This window comes from Toxorhynchites rutilus, chromosome 2, assembly GCF_029784135.1.
Source record: "Toxorhynchites rutilus septentrionalis strain SRP chromosome 2, ASM2978413v1, whole genome shotgun sequence".
Classification (NCBI taxonomy): Eukaryota; Metazoa; Arthropoda; class Insecta; order Diptera; family Culicidae; genus Toxorhynchites; species Toxorhynchites rutilus.
The window spans coordinates 299,621,980-299,644,797 of record NC_073745.1 but is presented as its reverse complement, the minus strand read 5'-3'; the positions used below and the strand labels follow the sequence as shown (position 1 = coordinate 299,644,797).

The 22,818-nt window shown below is 41.2% G+C and overlaps 1 protein-coding gene across 3 annotated transcripts; it reads left to right on the top strand.

Annotated features, from left to right (window-relative positions):
* Positions 1 to 261: 261 nt before the first annotated feature.
* Positions 262 to 22,398, top strand: LOC129771131 (ras-related protein Rac1). Of its 3 annotated transcripts, none has more exons than XM_055774508.1 (3): positions 262 to 392; positions 865 to 2,053; positions 21,105 to 22,398. In XM_055774508.1, the coding sequence occupies exon 2, from the start codon at positions 931 to 933 to the stop codon at positions 1,507 to 1,509; it is 579 nt and encodes a 192-aa protein (XP_055630483.1). In that variant the 5' UTR covers positions 262 to 392; positions 865 to 930; the 3' UTR covers positions 1,510 to 2,053; positions 21,105 to 22,398. The 3 variants fall into 3 exon arrangements, with proteins under 3 accessions (XP_055630483.1, XP_055630481.1, XP_055630482.1); XM_055774506.1 differs by having other exon boundaries at positions 285 to 506; XM_055774507.1 differs by lacking the exon at positions 262 to 392 and adding an exon at positions 637 to 778.
* Positions 22,399 to 22,818: the final 420 nt, after the last annotated feature.

The following is a 22,818-nucleotide window of genomic DNA, read 5'->3' as shown; positions in this document are numbered from 1 at the left end:
GGCAATAGCGTATTGTGTTTCGTTTACAAACAAAATACAGTAGACTTCCAAGATGGCTGAAGAGTGGTTTTAGCAAGTTGGCCCACCTTAGTATATACTTCTAGGCGCCTTGACCCCTGCCTTAAACGGTATATCGGTCCTTGAATTATAACCGAATTTGGCAACACTCCACTTCTGACAGCGACGCAAAATATAGCATTTTTCGCTGCGTAGAGCCTACGCTAGTGTGCGTGTATCCGTCCGTCTCCGTCTCGTCGATGTTGATTGTGTATATGATTTGTGTCATATCGCAGACTGTGAGACCATTAGCAGCAGCAGCAGCAGTAGCAGCGAGCGAAGAGATTACATTAGTGGTGTATAATAGGGGATCATCGCGTATAATTTCGCCCAAGGTTTTCCTTCCTTCCAATTCGTTTCAATTGCAAAAGTGCATTTACTGGCCGTGGTGAAGTGTAGCGATCAATCTGTGTATGCGCTAAATAAGCCTGCTGTTATTTGGAATTAAGGTGAGCAAATGTTTTTTTTCCAATGGGAGGGTTTTCGCTGGTGGCAAGTGCAAAAGCGCAGCAGCAGCCCCACGGGAAAAAGAGATTTGCTCCTCGAGTGATGATTCATCATCGTCATCAACAGTGGCAGCAGCAGCGCACTGGAATGGGCTCGGAGAAGTAGCCCTGGACTTTGTTTAGTGTTTTCAATCGAGTATTTTTTTGGGGGTTTCGTGCGTAAAATTGTGGTTGTCAGCAGCTCATTTCGGCTCGTAAATCACCTAGCGAATTAGGTGTATACCTCCCACGGAGGATCTGTCGAAGAATAATTCTAATGTACGCCCTTTGCGTGCGTGTGTGTTTTTGCTTGTCGTTTTAGGCATCTCCGAGTCGAGACGATTTGTTTTGGGTGTTGACGAAAGAAAACAGAAGTTGCTAAACCAAAATGCAGGCCATCAAGTGTGTTGTGGTTGGAGATGGTGCCGTGGGTAAAACCTGTCTGCTGATCAGTTACACGACCAACGCGTTCCCAGGAGAGTACATTCCGACCGTTTTCGACAATTACTCGGCCAATGTGATGGTGGATGGAAAACCGATCAATTTGGGCCTGTGGGATACCGCCGGACAGGAAGATTACGATCGGCTGCGGCCACTGTCATATCCCCAGACGGACGTGTTTCTCATATGCTTCTCGCTGGTCAATCCAGCATCGTTCGAGAATGTACGAGCGAAGTGGTATCCGGAAGTGCGTCATCATTGTCCGAACATACCGATCATTTTGGTCGGGACGAAACTCGATCTCCGAGATGACAAAAACACCGTGGACAAGCTGCGTGACAAAAAACTTTCTCCGATCACCTATCCCCAGGGACTGGCCATGGCTAAGGAAATCGGTGCGGTGAAGTATTTGGAGTGTTCTGCTCTGACCCAGAAGGGTCTCAAAACGGTTTTCGACGAGGCGATCCGAGCCGTCCTCTGTCCCATCATACCGGTGAAAAACAAACGTAAATGTTCCATTCTCTAAGCATGAAAGTTCCGGTCCAAGTATATTCCTCCCATTTGCAAACCGTCGCAGCAAACAGATTATCCTTTGAAAATATCCCACTAAAATTGTCCTTCCTCTGCAATCAACACACAAACAAACAAAACAAAACATTCGTTTGACTGCTTCCCCTCTGTCTCTGTGCGAAGATGAACATAAAAAAGGCAGCAATTTCTCGCATTTTTTGAACATTAAGTAAATTGTAAAGTAAATTGTTGACCGTGACCATTGGCTGTAGGGTCAGATTCAATGAAAACCAATAGAGTAAAGTAGCTATTAGAGAAGATACAAACAAAAGTGTAATAATCGGTCGCGGAAAGGAAAAGCCAAGTTGAAACCGAGAAAAAATGCCGAAGCTGAGATGAACATCCGCAGTAGCAATAGTCGTAAACAGCAGTAGCAGTGCCCGTGGAAGAAGATACAACATTTTGAGACCAGCCCACGAATGATTGCAGCAGCGACAGTTTGTACATAGATACACACTCAGAGACAGAGAGAGTGAAAACGAGGTTGATTAAATGGAAAGGTAAACTTTTCTTCTCACTGATTTTTATGTTTTTTGGGCTTTGTATTACGATTAGCCATTGGTTGACCTGACGCATAAAAGGCTTTCTGATTGTATTGTAAGCGTAAATGAAACTAGTTGAGTGTGAATATCTTATTACGGGAGGAGAGACTATAAATGCAGTATATCTAATCGCGATTCGCTATGATTGCGTGTGGCAGTACCTACCTGTTGATTTTCGATTCATTTTTACTGAAAATTTTCTTGTTGCAATGTTTCTTTTTCTTATGTTTGTCGTGTTTTTTGTTTTATTTGGGAGAATTTCGTTCTATTCAATTCACACTCCTCGATGGTGGTAATGGTAATGAATTAGAGAGACTTTAAACTCTGAGAGTTCATTCGTCTCTTTACTCCTCGATGCCATTGGTCAACTAAAAGTATCTGTGCGTTGAAAGTACAAGGATCGTCTTAGCGCGCTTACAGGATGAAACCGCGAATAATATTTTGGCGTTTTTTTAGCTCGCAATTGCATTTCACTGAAGTTGTTCTGTATTCAACTCCGTTTTCCGTGCAATTTAACGTTGTTAAGAGTGATGTCTACATTGTGTTCAACTTCTATTACTCAATATAGAAGCACATGTAATATAAGCTTTGTGTCATTATTTTGATACATTTTCAAACATTTTTTAACACCAATTCAGTTCGAAAGAATCGTACTGTTTTTGCAACACAAATACATTGGGTGCACAAACATGACTGGATATTTTTGACGTGGGACTACGTTAAAGTGACCAGATGGTCAGAGGTCTAACGCGTGACACAAAAAACAATACGTTATGCGAACATAAACCATAGTTTAGCGAGTCTGAACTGATCAGTATTATTCCTTTCTGAGTATCGGCACTCAGTTATTTTTCGGTGGTTTAGATTTTTTTACGGCCGAAAATCACTCGCTCAATCAGAGCATTTACGCTTGGCAAGCACGATTCAAATTCTAAAATTTTCTTCAAATTACTGAATGGAATGTTCGAAAATTCCAATTCATTTTTCATCGATTTTAGTGTTAACGCATGCATTCAAAAAAATGGACTTATTTCGGATGGCGATGAAAGATAATTTATAGGAACAAATTTTCTTTAAATCTTACGTTTATTAAGTCTTCAACAAAAATGATTCAAGGATGTTGATTCGCAGCAGCAGCACTGTCAAGCAACTTGATGATTTTTCCATACTGCAAGCTCCACTCCACAGCGAAGGAGTTGGACATCCGGAGGCACTTTGCGTCCGCCAGATATAGCCGATCTGGTGTTTACAATATCATCTCTTTGCCGCTCCTTAAGCCGAGAGATCGAAGCAACCGGCCAAACGCTAGAGAAAAATCTGGCCAAAATAGACATTTTTATGCGGAAGCGTCAGACGAGACCGGCCGTATCTGAGTAGCAGGCAATCACCCAGAAGGAGTAGCTTGAGGTGCTGGTGAAAAACTTCTTTTCGTACTCATAATGAAAGACGAGACGTACTTGATGCTAGAATTCAACGAATGGCAGGGGACCGGGTACTTTACGTTCCCCAGGTAAGCGATGACGTCGAATATATCATTCACATCAAGTTCTCGAAGAAGGTCCTTCTCTGACAGACGTGAAGGGAATGTCCAAGCCGCTCTTCTTTCGAGTCATATGGTGATATATAGATATATAGTATATATAGTACGAAGTGCTTGCCGGAGTTGGGAAGGTGATGTGGTCTTTATGTCGAACCTGTGATCAGCCCATTATGCCAAAAGATCACTGGAGGATGGATCGACTGGAGATAAACATTACGGAATCAGATGTTTTAAAGGATTATAAAATACAACATCTGTTGGTGTCAATGCGCCCCCCCATTCGAGCTAACTTTTAATCGATCACCAGTCGATTATTTCGCATGTTATTCAGACCTTTTCTGGATTATAACTCTTACAAATATTGTAATCAACATTCTTGCACACTATTCGTATCAGATTTACATAGCTAAACCATTAAATTAACGCATTTTGATGAACTCAATTTTGATCATGTTTTGTCCACCTGATTTCTATGGCAACCGCTTGGCGCACTGCAGTTTGTTTATTATGTCCTTCGCGCATAGCAGAAATAAAGTTTTTCTGTGTTGAATGTGTTGAGGTGAACACTTTTAAAATGCCCAAGAAAAGGCATTATTCTGAAGGAAGCCTAAATTATGGATGGATCAATATTTTTTTTTTTTTTTTTATCCAAAATATATATTTTTATTAAGGCTCATATGGCGTCAACCTGACGGGGCCGGGAGTTCAATATTTCGACAATGTTTGCCTTATAACTATGTTAGTAATATGTAACCGATTACTCGCGGTTGGCTCGAGGTTAGTATTACAAGTGTTTTCGTAATTGTGATGTTGCTGTCTTCAATGATCTGTACCTGTGCCCGACACGGGATACTTCCTATTGGGATGCAGCTGACCATTAATCAGCAACGCCCCCCTAGTCTGTACCCCATATCTAGCGTGGTGCGTCTTTCTCGACTCGAGGAATCCAGGATAGAATGGTCACTAGCCGGCGCAATCATCAGCTCGTGTAGAGTTGTCATGAGCGGTACAACCTTTGGCTTTTGTTGAATCATCAGTGGACTGCACAACCTTTGGCCCGTGTATCTGTAAAGAGTGTGTGTATGTATTGCCGCGACTAAGTAAAAGTTTATAGATCGGATAGGAGGGATACGAAACAGGGACACAAAGAAGGAAACATCATTAAACGTTGATGCGGCGTTTCTGAGGAACAGGTATAGATGAAGCAGAAGATCAGGATCACGGCTACCTAAGATATCCCGGACGGGGATATCCGATTGTCTGCCTTTTGCTCTCAGTGCTCTAGAGAGCTGAGAGCGAGCAGCATGGAACCGGATACACGACCAGACAATATGCTCGATGTCGTGGTAGCAATCGCCACAATCACAAAGATTGTTTGCTGCGAGCCCAATTCGATAGAGATGCGCGTTTAGGTTGTAGTGATTGGACGTAAGCCGAGATATCACGCGAATGAAATCACGACCGACATTCAATCCCTTAAACCAAGCTTTCGTCGAAACCTTAGGAATAATCGTGTGTAACCAGCGACCGAACTCATCTTCACTCCACATGTGCTGCCAACTAACGAGTGTGTCCTGACGAGGAATGTGAAAAAATTCATTATAGGCAATTTGCCTTTCAAAAAGTGTGCCTTCTGAAGCGCCCACCTTAGCTAGCGAGTCCGCTTTCTCATTCCCCGGAATCGAGCAATGAGAGGGAACCCATGCTAAGGTAATCTTGAATAATTTTTCGACCAAAACACTCAATAGATGTCTTATTCTTGTTAGGAAATAAGATGAGCGTTTATCAACTTTCATTGAGCGGATTGCCTCTATTGAGCTGAGACTGTCTGAAAAAATAAAATAGTGGTCGATGGGCAATGTTTCAATGATCCCCAGTGCGTAGTATATCGCACCTAGTTCAGCGACATACACGGAACAAGGATCTTTGAGTTTGAAAGAGGCACTGGAATTTTCATTGAAGATGCCGAAGCCAGTGGACCCGTTTATGCATGAACCGTCAGTAAAGAACATTTTATCAGATCTAACTTTTCCATATTCTGACGAAAATATCGGCGGAATAGAATCGGAGCGTAGATGATCTGGGATTCCATGGATTTTTTTGTCGCATGGACAGAAGTGACAGAGGAATTGCAGAAGTATGGGAAGCAAACTTGGTTGGAGATGCCTGGTGAAGGGTGCACTTCATGGGTAAGGTACTCATGGTATAGAGACATAAAACTTGACTGAGGAGTCAGTTGGAGTAGATTTTCGAAGTTATCAATCACCAATGGATTCATGATCTTGCAACGGATGAGAAATCTGTAGGATAATTCTGTGAACCGAAGAGTAAGCGGGGGTACTCCTGCCAAAACTTCGAGACTCATCGTATGTGTCGAATGCAAACACCCCATGGCTATACGCAAGCAACGATATTGTATCCTCTCCAGCTTGAGAATATGAATCCTGGCAGCTGATCGGAAGCAAAAACTGCCATATTCTAACACTGACAATATCGTTGTTTTGTACAACTGAATGAGGTCTCCTGGATGGGCACCCCACCATGTTCCGGTTATTGTTTGGAGAAAATTGATTCTTTGCTGGCATTTCTGTTTCAAATACGCAATGTGTATTCCCCAGGTACATTTAGAGTCAAAATATACTCCAAGGTATTTGAAAAACATCGAGTGCTTGATCGTTTTGCCAGATAGGTGAAGCTGGAATTGGGCGGGTTCGTGCTTCCTAGAAAAAAGGACCATTTCAGTTTTCTCCGTAGAGAATTCGATACCCAGCTTGAGAGCCCACGTGAACAGGTTGTTCAGGGTATCTTGCAAGGAATTTTGCAGAACGGCGGGATTAGTACCCGTGATGGAAATAACTCCATCGTCTGCAAGTTGTCTCAACGTGCAATCTCTAGTTAGACAATCATCTATATCATTGACGTAAAAACTGTACAAGAGGGGGCTTAGGCAGGAGCCTTGTGGGAGGCCCATAAAACTGTAACGAGAAGATTTCAAGCTGCCATGATTGAAAAACATGTGCTTTTCTGAGAGTAAATTGTACAGGAAATTATTCAGAATTGGTGAAAGTCCACGATTATGAAGTTTCTCTGAGAGAATTTCCATGGAAACTGAATCAAATGCCCCTTTGATATCGAGAAAAACGGAAGCCATTTGTTCTTTGCGAGCAAATGCGATTTGGATTTCAGAAGATAGCAGCGCGAGACAATCGTTCGTCCCTTTACCTCGGCGGAAGCCAAACTGCGTATTTGACAGCAAATTGTTCTTTTCAACCCACTTGTCCAAACGAAGTAGAATCACATTTTCTCTAACAATTTACGAATACAGGATAACATTGCAATCGGCATATACGAGTTGTGATCGCAAGCCGGCTTGTTGGGTTTTCGTATGGCTATCACTCTCACTTGTCTCCAGTCATGCGGGACAATATTCAGCTCCAGAAACTTGTTGAACAAGTTCAGCAAACGCTGTTTTGCCAAGTCGGGAAGATTCTTCAATAAGTTGAATTTAATCTTGTCCGACCCCGGTTTCCACGCTTTTTTGCTTTAATCAGACCTTTTAGTTTGGCTTCTAGAGCTTGGTACTTTCGAAACCATTCCACTAATCCAGTTTTCCTGAATTTTTCGAAAGCGGATGATTTTTCAAGGTAGACCTTTGAGCACTCCTTGTCCCACCAAAGTGATGGAGGACGACGTCGGAAAGTGGTAGCAGGAACACGTTTCTTTTGAGCTTGAAGTGCGCTTTCGTAAATCAAACTCGATATAAAGTTATACTCTTCGAGTGGAGGAAGTTCATGCATTGAAACAAGTGCTTCAGATATTATTTCTGCAAATTTTCTCTAGTCAATATTTTTCGTGAGGTCATACGCAATATCGACTGACTCACGAGAACCTGATTCATTGGCGATCGATAAAATTATTGGCAGGTGATCACTACCGTGGGGATCTTGGATTACCTTCCACGTGCAATCCAGGGATAATGAAGAAGAGCAAAGTGATATGTCTAGCATACTTGCCCGTGCAGGAGGGTTGGCTATCCTAGTTGCTTCCCCTGTATTTAAAACTGTCATGTTGAAGTTGTCGCACAGATCATAAATCAACGTGGCACGGCTGTCATCATAGTGTGACCCCCATGCTGTTCCATGGGAGTTGAGGTCACCTAAGATTAGCCGCGGCTCCGGCAATGCCGCGATGATATCAAAAAACTGATGGCGGCCGACCATGGTTCTTGGAGGAATATATATCGAGGCAATGCAGAAGTCTTTGCCATTGATTTGTGTCTGGCAAGCGACAACTTCAATGCCTATCATCGATGGGAGAGTGACTCTATAGAAGGAGTGACATTTTTTGATCCCCAATAGTACACCACCAAACGAGTCATTTCGATCGAGGCGAATAATGTTGAAATCGTGGAAATTCAGCTCGTCGGCTGAAGAAAGCCATGTTTCACAGAGGGAAAATACATCACAGTTGGAACTATGAACTAAAAATTTAAATTGATCTAGTTTAGGGATGATGCTTCTGCAATTCCACTGTATTACAGTGGTCAAATCCTTTACCTCTTGCACTGAATCAGGCATCGAGGGAAATGAACGCTGCTAAAAAACCACATTTTTCTTTCAAAAATGTTCTCACAATCGGAAGCAAACATAATACTATGCTTTTAAGAGGGTCATTTATATTTAGAGCATTTAAAATGTTGTCCACCAGGTCAGAAAGCGCAAGCAAACCAGATTGTGGCTGTTGCCTCGACCGCGAAAATGGAACAGACCGGGTGGGTGCTGCTCCGGGAAGTGTTGAGGACACCTGGTGCGTGGAAGAACAGCTTAAACCAGGAGGTACTTGCTTCGGTCTATTCTCAGCACGTTCAATTCGAGTTTTCATTCCAACTTGGCAAGTTTCGGCCGTCTTTCTGGGGAGTGCGGTGTACCGGAACTTCCTGCATTGGGAGCGTCAGCAACAGGCTCGTCGTTCTGCAGAATGGAGTAGGGATTGTCCTGAGTCGTTGGAACGGAACTCTTAAGCATTTCTGCTTAAGTCCGCTTGGAACGTTCCTTTAAGGAACGCTTGATTTTTTCCCCTCGTTGTTTGTACACCGGGCATTGAATAATATCATGAGGAGTCCCGCCGCAATGAAGACACTTGTGCTCTTTCGCGCAAGGATTCTCATCATGGCTCTCTCCACAATCTGCGCAACGTTTTTTATTGCAACAATAGGCGGCCATGTGACCGAGTTGCATACATTTGTTGCATTTCATTACCCGGGGTACAAACAACCGAACAGGTAAACGAAGTGCACCTATTGCAACGTAGTTTGGAAGGGCGGAACCCTCAAAAGTCACACGAAAAGTGTTTGTCCGATTGAGAACCCTTTTGTCATTTTTTTGTGACACAGATTTCAGTCGATCGCATGCAAGAATCTTCACAGTTTTTAGTGAAGAGTTCTTGAAGCGACCGACACCATCGATAATCTCTTTTCGAGTCAAACCCTTTTCGGTTATTACGCCGTCTATTTCGACGTTGCAACAGGGCACGTATACGCGATACTCAATCGCAAAGAGGTCGCAGCGCGTGATTTCGTTCGCTTGGGTCCTGCTTGAGACGACAACTCGTAGTTTGTCTGGCCCCATCCGTGTAATCTCGGTAACTGCAGAAAACTTCTGAGTAAGTTCCTTCGAGATACGAATAACATTGAGAGGTTTAGATTTTCGTCTAAAGTATACAATGAATGGGCCTTTGGAGCCTTCATGGTATTCTTTTGGACGAAAATCCTGTTTTTCGTCAATGTCCTCATCTTCGGAACTTCAAACTTCATATACAGAAGTTTCTTCCTCAACTTCAGCTTCATCTTCCTGCTCTTCAGGAGGAGGATCGGTATCGGAAATATTCAATAGCGTCGATGGGGGATCCTTCCCGCCTTCAGCCATATCAAAAAAATCCGTCAACTGTTCGATATGAACAGAATATAATGATAATCAAAATAAATAAATAAGTGAAAAAAATATTTTTTATAGGGTTATGATGCGAATATTAAATTCAATTTATTTTGTGTTAAATAAAATGATAAAATGAAAAAAAAATTCCAATAAAAGTTCAACGGTATATAAGAAATAATGATCACCCCTAATGCCAACGTTTGCCGATTTGGTTAACACAAAGTTGAACAATGGTGTAAATCGTGCACAGAAGGTAGAAGGAATGATAGGGAAACAAAAGAAAAATAAATTTCTACTTGCCGCGGCTGTGTGGCGTGTGTGATGAATGTGTCTGATTTGGATCCTCAGCGCGCACCACTTTAAACTTCGCTCCACTCGCAAGCGCAACCGGTGAAAAAGAACATTATTATTCGATGTGAAAAAAACACCTTTGTTGGATCGATTAAAAACTTGTCCGATCTGCTTGCAAGTTGTCGAACCAATGATCACACAATCATTGGTTCGACAACTCGCAAGCAGATCGGACAAGTTAGGATCAATATGATGACAGTAAACTCAAGCAATGATAAATGCAACATCTACTTGAGAATTCGAATGTTTTCATTCAAACATCGTGGTTTCTAAAGCCGGACAAACCATGATCATTTTTTTTGGACAAACCATGATCAAAAGTGGTCAAACCATGATCATAATTCCTCTTTGAGGAAAATCGTTAAAAAACATAAAAATTTGAATAATTTCAACTATTTATGGTAGTATTAGCAACTAGAGACTTAGGGCTTTTCAACAAACCCAAACTCGTATCGATTATATGAGATTTTCATGAAGAAAAATCGATTTGCATTTACTAGTTGCGTAAAAACACCCCAAATCGGACAAATCAAGATCATTTACCCTATGTGGATTCAAATAAAGAAACAATTTTTCTATATTCTGGAAATTGCGCATCTGGAACAAATTTCGAGAAGAAATCCAAAAGTGGTATCGAATTTGGCACGCAGTTCTGAATCACACCACATTTCAATGAGTTCCATCTGACATTTTTATGATTTCGAGAAAAACGAATTTGAAGTTTGATCTTCTAGCATTTTCATTGAGTTTTCAAACCAATTTCGATAAGTTAATCCTCTGCTGCGGGAAACAGCGACCATGATCTTATATGCTTTGATTTCAGAAACTGCAACTTGAACCTCATTTATACCTGTGTCGATGTTAACACTAAATTGCGGATGCTGAATAATGAACTTTTATCAATCATTGACAGACATGCCCCTCTTAAAGAAAAAGTAATAATCGATCCGACCGCCTCTTGGATTAACCTATCTTTTCAATAATCGATCAATTGCTTGGGATAAATGGAAAAGAAATAAATCAAGCATTGCCAGCTGGAACAAATTTGCTAGACTACGTAACAAAACTAATCACGTTATAAGAAAGTCAAAATCAGCATATTTCTCACAACAATTGAACCTTAGTCTATCATCTACGAAACTATGGAAAAACATTATTAGGTCTTACAAAAACACAAAATCGAGGAGATGTCGGAAACTTGGGTTGCGTAACGGCAGATTCATTGAATCGATTTTTCATTTCTGATTTGTCCCCGGTATCGTTTAATGAAGAGCCTGAAATAGACTATTTCTCAAACTTTTCTTTCAGGTCGGTTAGTTTTGATGAAATTTCAACAGAACTCAATCTCGCCACTTGTGAGGCAATCGGTTATGATCAAATCAGCCTAACGATACTGAAGAAAGCATCTGATGTGCTTCTCCCCGTACCCACCGATATTTTCAATTGCATAATTACTAAATCTACATTCCCAGAAGCATGGAAAATCGCTCGCATTGTTCCAATTGCCAAAAACGAGAACCCTACCGAAAACAAAGATTTTAGACCAATTAGCATAATGCCTGCTTTATCTAAAATCTTCGAAAGTCTCCTATGCAAACAACTTAACGAATATTTGCTTAGGAATAACTTATTATGTCTTCTTCAGTCGGGATATCGTAAAAAATGCAGCACAACAACAGCACTAATAAAAATTGAAGACGACATAAGATGCGCAGCAAGTTGTAGTTCTGGTCCTCCTCGATTTTAGTACGGCTTTTGACTCTATGAATCACAAATTGCTTTGTTGGAAATTAAATTCTATTTTTAAATTGAACAAGACAGCCGTTAAACTATTACTCTCTTATCTAACGGAACGTTCACAGTTTGTTGAATTTCAAAACAAGAGATCTTCATGTGTTTCTGTAAGTTGTGGAGTTCCCCAGGGCTCTATTCTTAGACCACTTCTTTTTTCAATGTTCATTAATGGCATTCCGAATGATTTGAACTAGTGTAGATATAATTTAAATGCCGACTTCAACTCTATTGTTCTGGTATGCCCGAAAACCTAATCGATATTGTTGAAAAAATTAACAATGATATAGAGAAAATTATAAACTGGAGTAACAGGAATGGACTTGAATTAAATGCCAAGAAAACTCAATCGATAATTTTCAAGACTTCTTTTGCAACAGCCTGTAACTAACCACTAATAAAGGTAGACGAGGTATTGATTCCTTTTTCGAGAACGGTCAAGAATCTGGGAATTTTAATGGATTGTCAGCTCGATTGGAGAGCTCAGGTTAATGACACTTGCAAAAAGATTTTTTTTCGGCCTTCACTCATTAGTTTTACTGTGAGACTCTACACCAGAACGAATTCGACTCCAATTAGCCAAACCTTTACTTATATCGTTTTTCAACTACGCAGATGTTTTATATTCTTCAGTCTCTAGTTGGAACGTAACTAAATTAAAATTGGCATTTAACTCTACCACGTGATACGTATTTAACCTCCGTCGTTCAGAACACATAAATGAATATCACACCAGAATTTTGGGAATTTCTTTCGAAAACCACCTGAAATTAAGAATGTGTTTACAAACTTACAGGATTATAACTGGAGCTCCATTATATTTACAAAACTTTTTTGTGTATTTGAGATCCTCACGATCTACGAATTTGATGATTTCACGAAACAGAACAAGTGTATTAAAAAAGTCACAGGAGGGTTGTGTCCGAGACACGACCGCATAGTTGACGTAGGATTCCGTTAGGTTATCTGTTGAATTTGGATATGTTTGAAGAATTACATCGTTAAACTTTTTGATAATGATTTGGTGACCAAACGACCCGTTCTCGAGCGGGAACACACCTTGGTTTTTATTTATGAAAATTGAAATAAATCGTTTCATATATCAAGTAATTTTCAACACAACTGCTACCATTTATTTTACACTTACACTTGTGATAAATTTTTCACAATACACGATCAGTCATCGATATGCAATTCCACGAAGCAACAGTTCGGTGGGAGCAAAAGCTCCCCCTACTATCATGTATTTGCAAAGCCGATTTCCCCCCGGCAGCTTGGTTTCGGTGTCTCTGTTAGGGACCCGCCACACGTGTCTTAAATTTCGACCAATCAGATGTGGTTATTTCCGTTAGGATAGGGGTTGAAATTTTTCAATAGTTCGATAGTTAGTTTCATGACATATATTATTATCTTCAATATAAAAAATTGTTTTGGAGTGGCGAAATCGATTGACGCAAAAATTTAATCAATCCATCATGAAATGACTGAGCAATATGCGTTTAAAATTGGACAATTTCCACGATGTGCTCGATTTTCGATTTTCAATTTATACCCCAATATGTTCCCGAAAGACGTAATCCTACGTCAAAAGTCATTCTGCCAACGTGCTGTAATTTTATGGAACAACCTTCCTTTAAGCTGCAAACGTGCTTCTTCATTTTCTGCATTCAAAAGATTGTGTAGTCAATACTTTCTATCAAGGAACTATTTTTTTTTGTCAATGTATAATTTTTTTTATTTTTCTATAAGTTAAAAAAAAGTTTTTACAAAATAATTATTTTAAGCTTCGTTTCCTAGTTCGAATTCTAATGAGGCTACATCTATAACGTTATTACATCGCATAATGAAGATGACGAATTTTATAAACATTTTTAGAATTTGAATTTTTTTAGTTGTTGGTATATTCCTCAGCTGAGGTCTTAAAAGTTCTTCTATTTCGAGCCTGCGCCATCCACCAAGCAGCACAGTTAATTTCAACTGCAGTGTTCTCCAAGCTGGCTCTACTCGCACGCACTCGCCTAGTTCATGCTGCAATGTCTCACATCTAGTGTTACAAAACATACAATTTTCACCAACGGCTCTGTTTATACGGAACATTAGTTTTCTATTTTCGAGCTTTTCATTGATTAGCAAAAAAAGGCTACTCCGCTCATTCGAGTTCAGCTGTCGAAGCGTTATGTTTTTCCATATTTTCTTCCAGTCAGCCGATGGCATATTTGTATAGTGTATACTTTGAGAACTGTTAGGTTATTTATACTATGCTTTGGTTTTATACAAAAAAAAAAGTAAATAAGTTGGATGTACGCGTGATTTTCCAAATCTGATGAATGTGGAATGTATCTTACAAAATGTTTAGCCTAATGCAATCAAAAACTCAAAATTTTTAATTTTGCGACTTAATCCTCTCTGACTTAACACTGACCATTTGTTTTTCGAATAAATGAGTTTTCTTTCGGTTTTTGATCTGGTTGTGTTGTGAACCGATTTACCTTGCAGGCTTAAGTTCAAATCGTTCAGATGGCTTGTGATGCTCGTCAGGAAAGCTGTTACACATTCCTTGTTTTTGAAATTCTCGCGCGGTTCTAAGTGAAAGATAGAATGTCGCATACTGTGCATTCACATCTTCAAGAAAAGCTTGTAACTCACAAATAGCACCTTATGGAATATGGAACGCGTAATCAAAATTAAACTTACCACAGAAATCAGGAGCTCCATCTACAACTGCATCGGAGATTTCTTCAACAATGGATCGAATTTCTGCTGAACCCTACGCGGTGCGTTGAGGATATCGATGCCTTCTGTCGTTCATTTCTTAGGAAAAGATAAATCAATTCATCCGACACTTCAAATTCTTTCGGTATGTCCCAAGAAAAATATAGCTAATTGATTGTATCAGAAATATCGCCATTGAATAAAATACAATGTCAGCAGATCTTACTCTCGAACTTTCACCCCTTGCCGTACGATTTAATTTCCAACAGCACGGCCCAAACACGAGTCTCAAGCTAATGATGGTTCAGAACTACAAAAAGACAACCGATGGAACCAGCATCAACGAAGATGAGATGGAAAGAGCTATCGAACTATCGAGCGAGTTTTGAACTACCTTAGAAACGTTCCTTGCCCTCTAAAACCCCTATATGCCAAGTGTGATTCCCTTTGCTTGATTAGTTCTCGAGATATGCAGAAATTTGTGTTTCATTCGTATGGCATCCCCACATAGAGAGGTGGGAGGTGTGTTGAATCACCTTAGAAACTTTTGTTCCCCCCTAAAACCTTCACATGTCAAATTTGGCTCCATTTGCTTGATTAGTTCTTGAGTTATGCAGAAATTTATTTATTTACTAGCTAACCCGGCAAACTTCGTCCCGCCCATTTACTTGATTAATTCTCGAGTAATGCAGAAATTTGTGTTTTATTTGTATGGCAGCCACCCCTAAGAGAGGGGGGAGGGGTATCTAACCACCATAGAAACATTCATTGCACCCTAAAGTTTCCATATGCCTAATTTGGTTTAATTTGCTTGATTAATTCTCGGGTAATGCAAAAATTTGTGTTTCATTTGTACGGCAGCCCCCTCTAAGAGAGGGGGAAGGAGTATCTTAACACCATAGAAACATTTATTGCATCCTAAAACCTCCACATGCCAAATTTGGTTTCATTTGCTTGATTAATTCTCGAGTAATGCAGAAATTTGTGTTTCATTTGTATGGCAGCCCCCCCTTAGAGAGGGGGGAGGGGTCTCAAAATATCACGAAAACCTTCCCCGGCCCCAAAAACATACAATTTTCATGTCGATCGGTTCAGTAGTTTCCGAGTCTATAAGAATCAGACAGACAGACAGACATCACTCCATTTTTATATATATATAGATAGATAGATAGATAGATTTAATCGTTATAAATGTTTCGTACCCCGTAAAACTTTCACATGCCAAATTTGGCTCCATTTGCTTGAAGAGTTTCGAGTTTTGAAGAAATTTGTGTTTCATTTGTATGGCAGCCCTCTCTTAAAGAGGGGGAGGGGTGTTTAACCACTATAGAAACATTTACTGAACTGAACTTACGGGGTCTCAAAGTTCCCCGGCCCAAAAACCCCTACATACAAATTTTCACGTCGATCTGCTCACTAATTTTCGAGTCCATAAGAATCAGAAAGACAGACAGAAAACTATGGTTCTCGTCACAAACTGGACAATGGACTCAAAAATGTATAGGGAAGAATGTCTGCAGAGACGTCTCCTTTCATTTAGTAAGGCTCACAAAGTCCGGCGAAATTTTGGCCAGATTTGGCAAGCTGCCACTGCAGTCTAGAGGTGCTTCAGTGGTACAGTGACAACGGGGTCGATTACATTGAAAAAGACCTCTGAATCCTCCCAATTGTTTCCAATTCCGCCCAATCAAAAATATTGGGCAATTATCAAGTGGAAATGGTTCCGAAGTGACTCGGGATGCTGCAGACATGAAGAGATCGTGGAATAAAAGGGCCGCTGAGGTTGATCAACGAAAAGTTCAAACTTCGATGAAGAGTATCCGAAGAAAAGTATGCCAAAGCTAGAGCTACAGTTTGTCGTCAACAAATCATCGGTATTGCCGAAGCCATGCCGGAGCCTTGGCTAATTTTGGGCATAGAACAGGTTTAGAATCATAATATGATGGTTCCCACGATCCATTGATTTATGATCTGTGCGTTAATTTCAATTTGACGATGATTTCAGACACGAGGGAAGCAACTAGGATAGCAAAACCTTCCGCACGGGAATGTAAACGTATCGGACTGTTTGTTGAAGGTAATCTAAGACCCCACGGTAACGATCATCTACCAATACATTTATCAATTGCTAATGAATCATACTCATTAGGAACAGTTGATATTTCCTATGAATTTACGAAAAAAAATTTCGTGAATCCAGCTTCTTTCGAAAAAAACCATTTTAATTTTTGGCTTAATTTATGATGCACACTACAAACCCAAACAGAACATGCTTTCGGCACTGTCTGTCATCACCATGTGTGTACTCCAAAGTATATCTTGAAATATTAACGGAAAACACGAACGATGCACTGGTTCTGGATTTACACAGCTCTGGATCGCAAACTAGAGCAGAGAAACGTGGGTATCGTCGAGAATGTGTCAAAAGCCCATGTAGACAGACGGCTACGAGCAATCTTTGGGGGAAAAGACTAGGAAAATGCGGGACCGAACTCACAATAACAAAATTGGGGAGTGTCCTGAACGTTGGGTTTTATGTTTTCGCGAGGTAGAGTTGTCCGGATTCCGTTCCAGTACAAAATGTCGTTCGCAAAATACCGCATCAGAGAAAAACATTGCGATGATAAGTTCAACTTCACTCGCTAGCTTGGTTTCGCCGCGACAACACGCGTTTTTTTACGGTGAAGTCTTTTCGCGAAAATCGTGCGAATACGAAGTGTTTCTCTGATCACTTTTTTTAGAAAGTGATACTTGGACCTATCAGTTTCCTTTTAACGGTGGAATCTCGACAGTATTTCCACGGACTCGAACGTAAAAGTGATTTTGTCTGGTTCTATTGCGACAGCACGCCATGGTAACAATTTCTATTCTCCATCGGTGAATAGTATGAATGAACAATAGGGACGGTTGTGAATAGAACAACAGATAAATCAGCAAAGAGCAAAAGTGAAAAGAAACATAAACACGTGCATCAATCGATCGTCATTTATGTATGGTGGATTACCTTAATAGTCCGTAGTAGAAGATTTATCCGAATTAAAAATATATTTCGTCGTGAGTGACTGTTGTCGGGATCGAGTGATTATAAAAAACACATCAAGTCAAACCTACCGGCATGCAACGGGGGGGTTTCCCCCCCTTACCTTCTTACGGGGATTCAGGGGACCCTGGGTCAGGAAACCGAGTTGATGGAATTTTCGCCGGACGAAGCTTTCCGGAATGGGGTGATTCCAGTGGGGACTATGGTCAGATACGTGTACTACGACTTGAGGGAGTAAATAAAGCCTTACCTAAGCGGCCTTTTGAAATCAGAAAAGCAGTTGAGACGTTCCTCGGCATCAAAATCAAGGAAGGATACCCTGAGAACAATGTTATTAAGCTACGAAACAAACGGCAAATCGATCAACTCAAACAGATGAGCAAGCTACCAGATGGTTCCCCAATCAGGATTACTGATCACCCCACCCGCAATCAATGTAGATGTGTGGTTTACTGCCCCGAATCCACGGAATATGAAACGGAAGAATTATTCAGTGAACTTAAGGAGCAAGGGATCAAGGACCTGCGACGAATCACCCGCAAGGACGGAGATAAGAATATTCCGACCCCAACTATCATCCTCACTATTGACGGGACGGTAGTGCCGCAAAGCGTAAGTTTTGGCTGGATAAGAGCACGTACTCGACCTTACTACCCTACGCCAATGCTGTGCTATAGTTGCTTCGAATATGGACACCCTCGGAAGCGATGTACGGCAGGCCAAATCTGCGGTGTATGTTGTGGCAATCATGCCAGCACGTCGGAGATGCCGTGTCACGAGAAGGCTTACTGTAAACACTGCAAGAACGATACGCATCCAGTTTCAAGCAAAAAATGCCCGATCTACCTGAAGGAAGTCGACATTCAGCACTTGATGGTGGACCAAGGAGTCGGTTACCCAGCAGCTCGAAGGACGTATGAAGCTAATCACCGAACCAAGTCCGCAGCTGCAGTAGTTGTAGAAGGGAACGATGCTCGATTTATTGAACTCAACGCTAAGCTCGACCATTTTTTAGCCGAAACAGAAAAAAAAGATAACGAAATAGAGATCATGCGAAAGGAGGCTGAAAAGCGCGACCGTCAAATTGACGAACTATTCGAAGTACTCTGGAATAAAGACAAACAGCTACAGGATAAGGACGAAGAAATTGCAGCATTAAAAACTGTCCTGGCTGCCGCGAACGTTCCTATCCCTCCGGTTGCAAGCTCAAGCACTCGAAACAACTTACCCATGAAATCAACAGAAATGGAAATCTTGAAGGTAACCGACGCTATTCCAAAGCAAAAACAAAAGAGTAACAACAACGAAAAATCAACGCATAGCGAGAGATCAAGATCTCGATCGCCTCGGATACTGAACCAACGGGACTGTAGCAAGGATGGACGTCAAAGCCGGGCCTCCTCTAGACAGGACAGACGTACTGAGCTTAAGTCCCGGCATACTCAAAAGACCGATAGCAAAACAGCTTCCCCACCTTCCGAGGGTAAAAACAAACAGTCTACGAAAAAGCAAATGGCGAAGGCAAAACAAGACAAGAAGACCCATCCCAGAAATACTCAATCTACTAGCATCATATCTGATGATGAAGGTAACACCTACTCACAGACCAAAGCAAGAAACGAGTCAAGATCGGAAATGGACATTTCCTCAGACGGATCGACATATTACGGTCTGTTGGAGGATCTTTCATAAACGACTCTCTTTGATAAGTCCTCTCTGGCTGAACCCACAAGACCAAACAACTGATTAACAATAAATGGCTTCTACAACCACCAACGTGGACAATTCTATACGATCAAGCAGAGAGGACAATGTATGCTCTATCCGTTTTAACAACAACGATAAAACTCAAAACCAAACGACAACAAACGAAACACGTGTCTCAGATAGGCGAGGCCCTGCCGGTGCGGAAGTCTCTGGAGGACCGGAACCGGCAGATCACCCTCGATACCCGAAAACACCAAACGAGACGGACGAGCGGGCTTCGTCCTCGTATTCCTCGCAGGACACCGTGGGAGTCAAGATTTCTGCAAATAGCGAGACGGACAAGCGGGAATTACCCCCGTATTCCTCGCAGGACAACGTGGGAGTCAAGTTATCGGATGCAGCCCTGGGTAGCTGGGGCCCCCCTAGTGCGGACGCTATGGACCAACCGGAACTAGGGACCACCCCTCAGCACCCGGTGGCAATCCCCGAAAAAAAAAACAAATCTGAAGCACCTTTAAGACGATCCACCAGACTAGCTGCACAAAATATCGTTCCTCAGTATACCAGGACATGCGCTAAATCCTACGATCTGTGGAGAGCTAATGGTAATAAGATCCAACTATCAACCCCTGGGCCTTCTTTAGTATCTCTGCTACCCTCCATCTCTGCGGACCCTTCACCTCTGCCGGTAGCTGGGTCCTCACGTACTACTTCTGCCGGTGGAGCTCTATCGGGTTCCACCTCCCGAACAATGAAAGGTACCACTCGCAGGTCGAGTACACCACGTGACGATGACTCTGGAAGTTCACCATCGAATCGACCAATCGCCATTTTTACTGACTCAGCCAGCGTCGTCTCTGCACTTGAATCAGAATCAATCAAACACCCATGGATTCAGGAAATCCTGCTAAACGCACAACCGCACACCACCTTTATTTGGATACCAGGTCATTCCGGAGTCCCTGGAAACGAAGAAGCAGATAGACTCGCAGGATCAGGTTGACGACAGGCACTCTTCACCAACCGCGTTCCCGCAGATGACTCCCAATCTTGGGTTTCTAGAGCCATAGAGAAAAAATGGGCTGAAGAATGGTATCGCGCCGGTCGGAGGGGAACCAGAAGTTTCTTTCTTCGCAAAATCAAAAGTGACATCACCAAATGGGAAGACCCCAAGGGGCACAAAGAGCAGAAAAAAATGTCGAGGCTAAGGACAGGACACGCAATATTCTCGTACAACATGGGTGGTGGCGAGGAATTCAGAACTCAGTGTACATTATGTCGCGTACACCAGACAGTCGAACACGTTCTATGTCACTGTCCTCAATACGAGGGCCCTAGATCGACATACGACATCCCAGGGAGTATCAGAGATACCCTGAGAAACGAACCAACCATGACCACAGCGGTTTTTTCTTTCTTGAAAGACACTGGTCTGTTTGACCGAGTGTAATGGAATCAACGACATGACAACGAAATGTGGATACGTACTGGACTAATGAATGAACAGAATAACGAACCGCTAGAGATCGCTAAAAAGATTATTTGTAAATAGGAGAAATCCCCAAAACTAGAAAGAGACCTTAAGGCCTCTTCATCGTTGCAAGAGATGAACCAGCCTAAGGCTGAAAATCTCTCTAATAAAGACAAAAAAAAAAAAAAAGTTCAACTTATTCATGATTTCCAGTTCTGCCAAAAGATGTATGCTGGATTCATACTGCGGTTACAAAAAACGCGTTCAGCCTCATTTTGCTAGGGCAACCTTTGTAGCTGATTGAGTAGTGGAAAAAGTTGAAAGCTCACGGATTATTGATTATTCTCGGTGATAGTTTTCCTCATTTCAGTAACTTTATACTATTTTCTCGACGACCATCGGTTCCTCGATTGCAATTAATTTATTTTCTTTTGTTTTTCTTTATTCTCTCATTTTTTTTCCAGATTCACCGTTATTTAAAGGCACACACAGACCAAAAAACCGCACTCTAAGCAAAGTGAAAAATAGAAGATATAGCTTACTACAACGGCGCACTTTGTGCGCTCTCACTCTCTTCTTTGTTGATTCTATTTCCGCCACCCACCTTTGTCCCATAGTGGTTCCTCGACTGCACAAATCACGACCGGGGAACAAACCATGAAGACGATGCCAGTCTCCAACAGTCACGTAAGCACACGAAGATTTGAAACTGAGAACAGTTTTGTACAATCCAAAAAGGTGACCGTCATTTTCTGTTGATTATTTTTTTTTATTTTTTACTGGCACACGGGGCGGGATTCTGGAAATTTGGCGTTCAAAACTAGGAGGGGTGAATTTACGAATGTGAGGAATGAAACCGCGTGACTGCGAATGTGAGGGAAGAAATAATTACTATGATCAAAACAAGTAACTGTTTTAGAAGCCAACAGATCCAAAACGATGAGCGATTTGATAGATGTTTATTTTGTTTTCTTTTTGCGCTTTTGTGCGTTACAAAAGTGAAGATATTTAGTTTGTTTAGTTTGATTTTTCGAAACGAAAAGTAAAAAAAAAGGGAAAAAGGAAAATTTGTACCGAATCGAAGGGGGAAAGAAGAGGATAGGGAAAAATATCAACGGGATGGAAGCATTGTCTTGTCTAGTGTAAAGTTTGTTTTACAGCTAATCCATTAATCAAAGAAGCGTGTAAGGATAGAAGTTCTACTAAACGAAGCAACGTAACGCTAGCAGAAAAGAAGCATAATTAAACACAGATTAACACACACACACACGAACACACACTCACATAGTATATACGTTTACTGTAGTGATTACTGATTAAATGTTGTAACTTGAGATTCTTCTGTTCTAGCAGTGTTAATTTCTAAAGTGAATGTTTAACCACTTATTTGGGGAACTTTATTTTGTGTAGCGCAATTGACGCTGCTGTAAAGGAGAGAAGCAAACAATTGATCAAAACATACGAACGAATCGTTTTTCGTTTTGATTTCCTTCTTGAAATGCGAGAGAGAGAGATATTGTATCCTTTGTCGAAGTACAGACCCTAATTCGGCCCTTAGATGTTTTAACAGGATGAAAAGATAACGAAGAATTAAAAAAAAATGTTTACAGAACCTGTCGTGTATTAGTAACAAGAGATGATGGATAAATTTATTGATATAACATTTTTAATGAGTATAAATATTACTATTATTATTAAATAATAATTAAACACAGATAATAAAAGTCAGAGAGAAAAAAAACAGCCCACGAAGAAAAGTTTATTTTTCCAACCAAAAGAAAAAGGATCCCGCAATTGGCATCAACAATCCTTGCGTTCCCGTTCCGGTAGAGTGACTTACTCCCAACCCACCGGATGTGACCTGCTGGCGTTTCATTTTGCTGTAGTTTTAGTAAGTTAATGTTTAAAGTGTGAAATTACCAAATCTAAATTTATGTTATTTGCGTGCTGTGCCATCGAGTTTGTTATTTTAGTTTGTTTTATTCACCTCACTCATTGTGTGCCAAAGCTGAATTGTATTTCTATGCATCAATTGACGAGTGATTGCGGAAACTGCACGAAGTCTCTTAGGACGACCCGCAAAGTGCAAACCAGGATTCGAAATGGGACTGATGAAACTTAGTGAGACTTATCGTGCCGAGCAAGTAAATAATCCAATCATACCGAACATAGTGGCGA

What these genes read in the sequence shown, in the direction of transcription:
- LOC129771131 (XM_055774508.1), top strand. Translation starts at nt 931, where the DNA reads ATGCAGGCCATCAAGTGTGTTGTGGTTGGAGATGGTGCCGTGGGTAAA.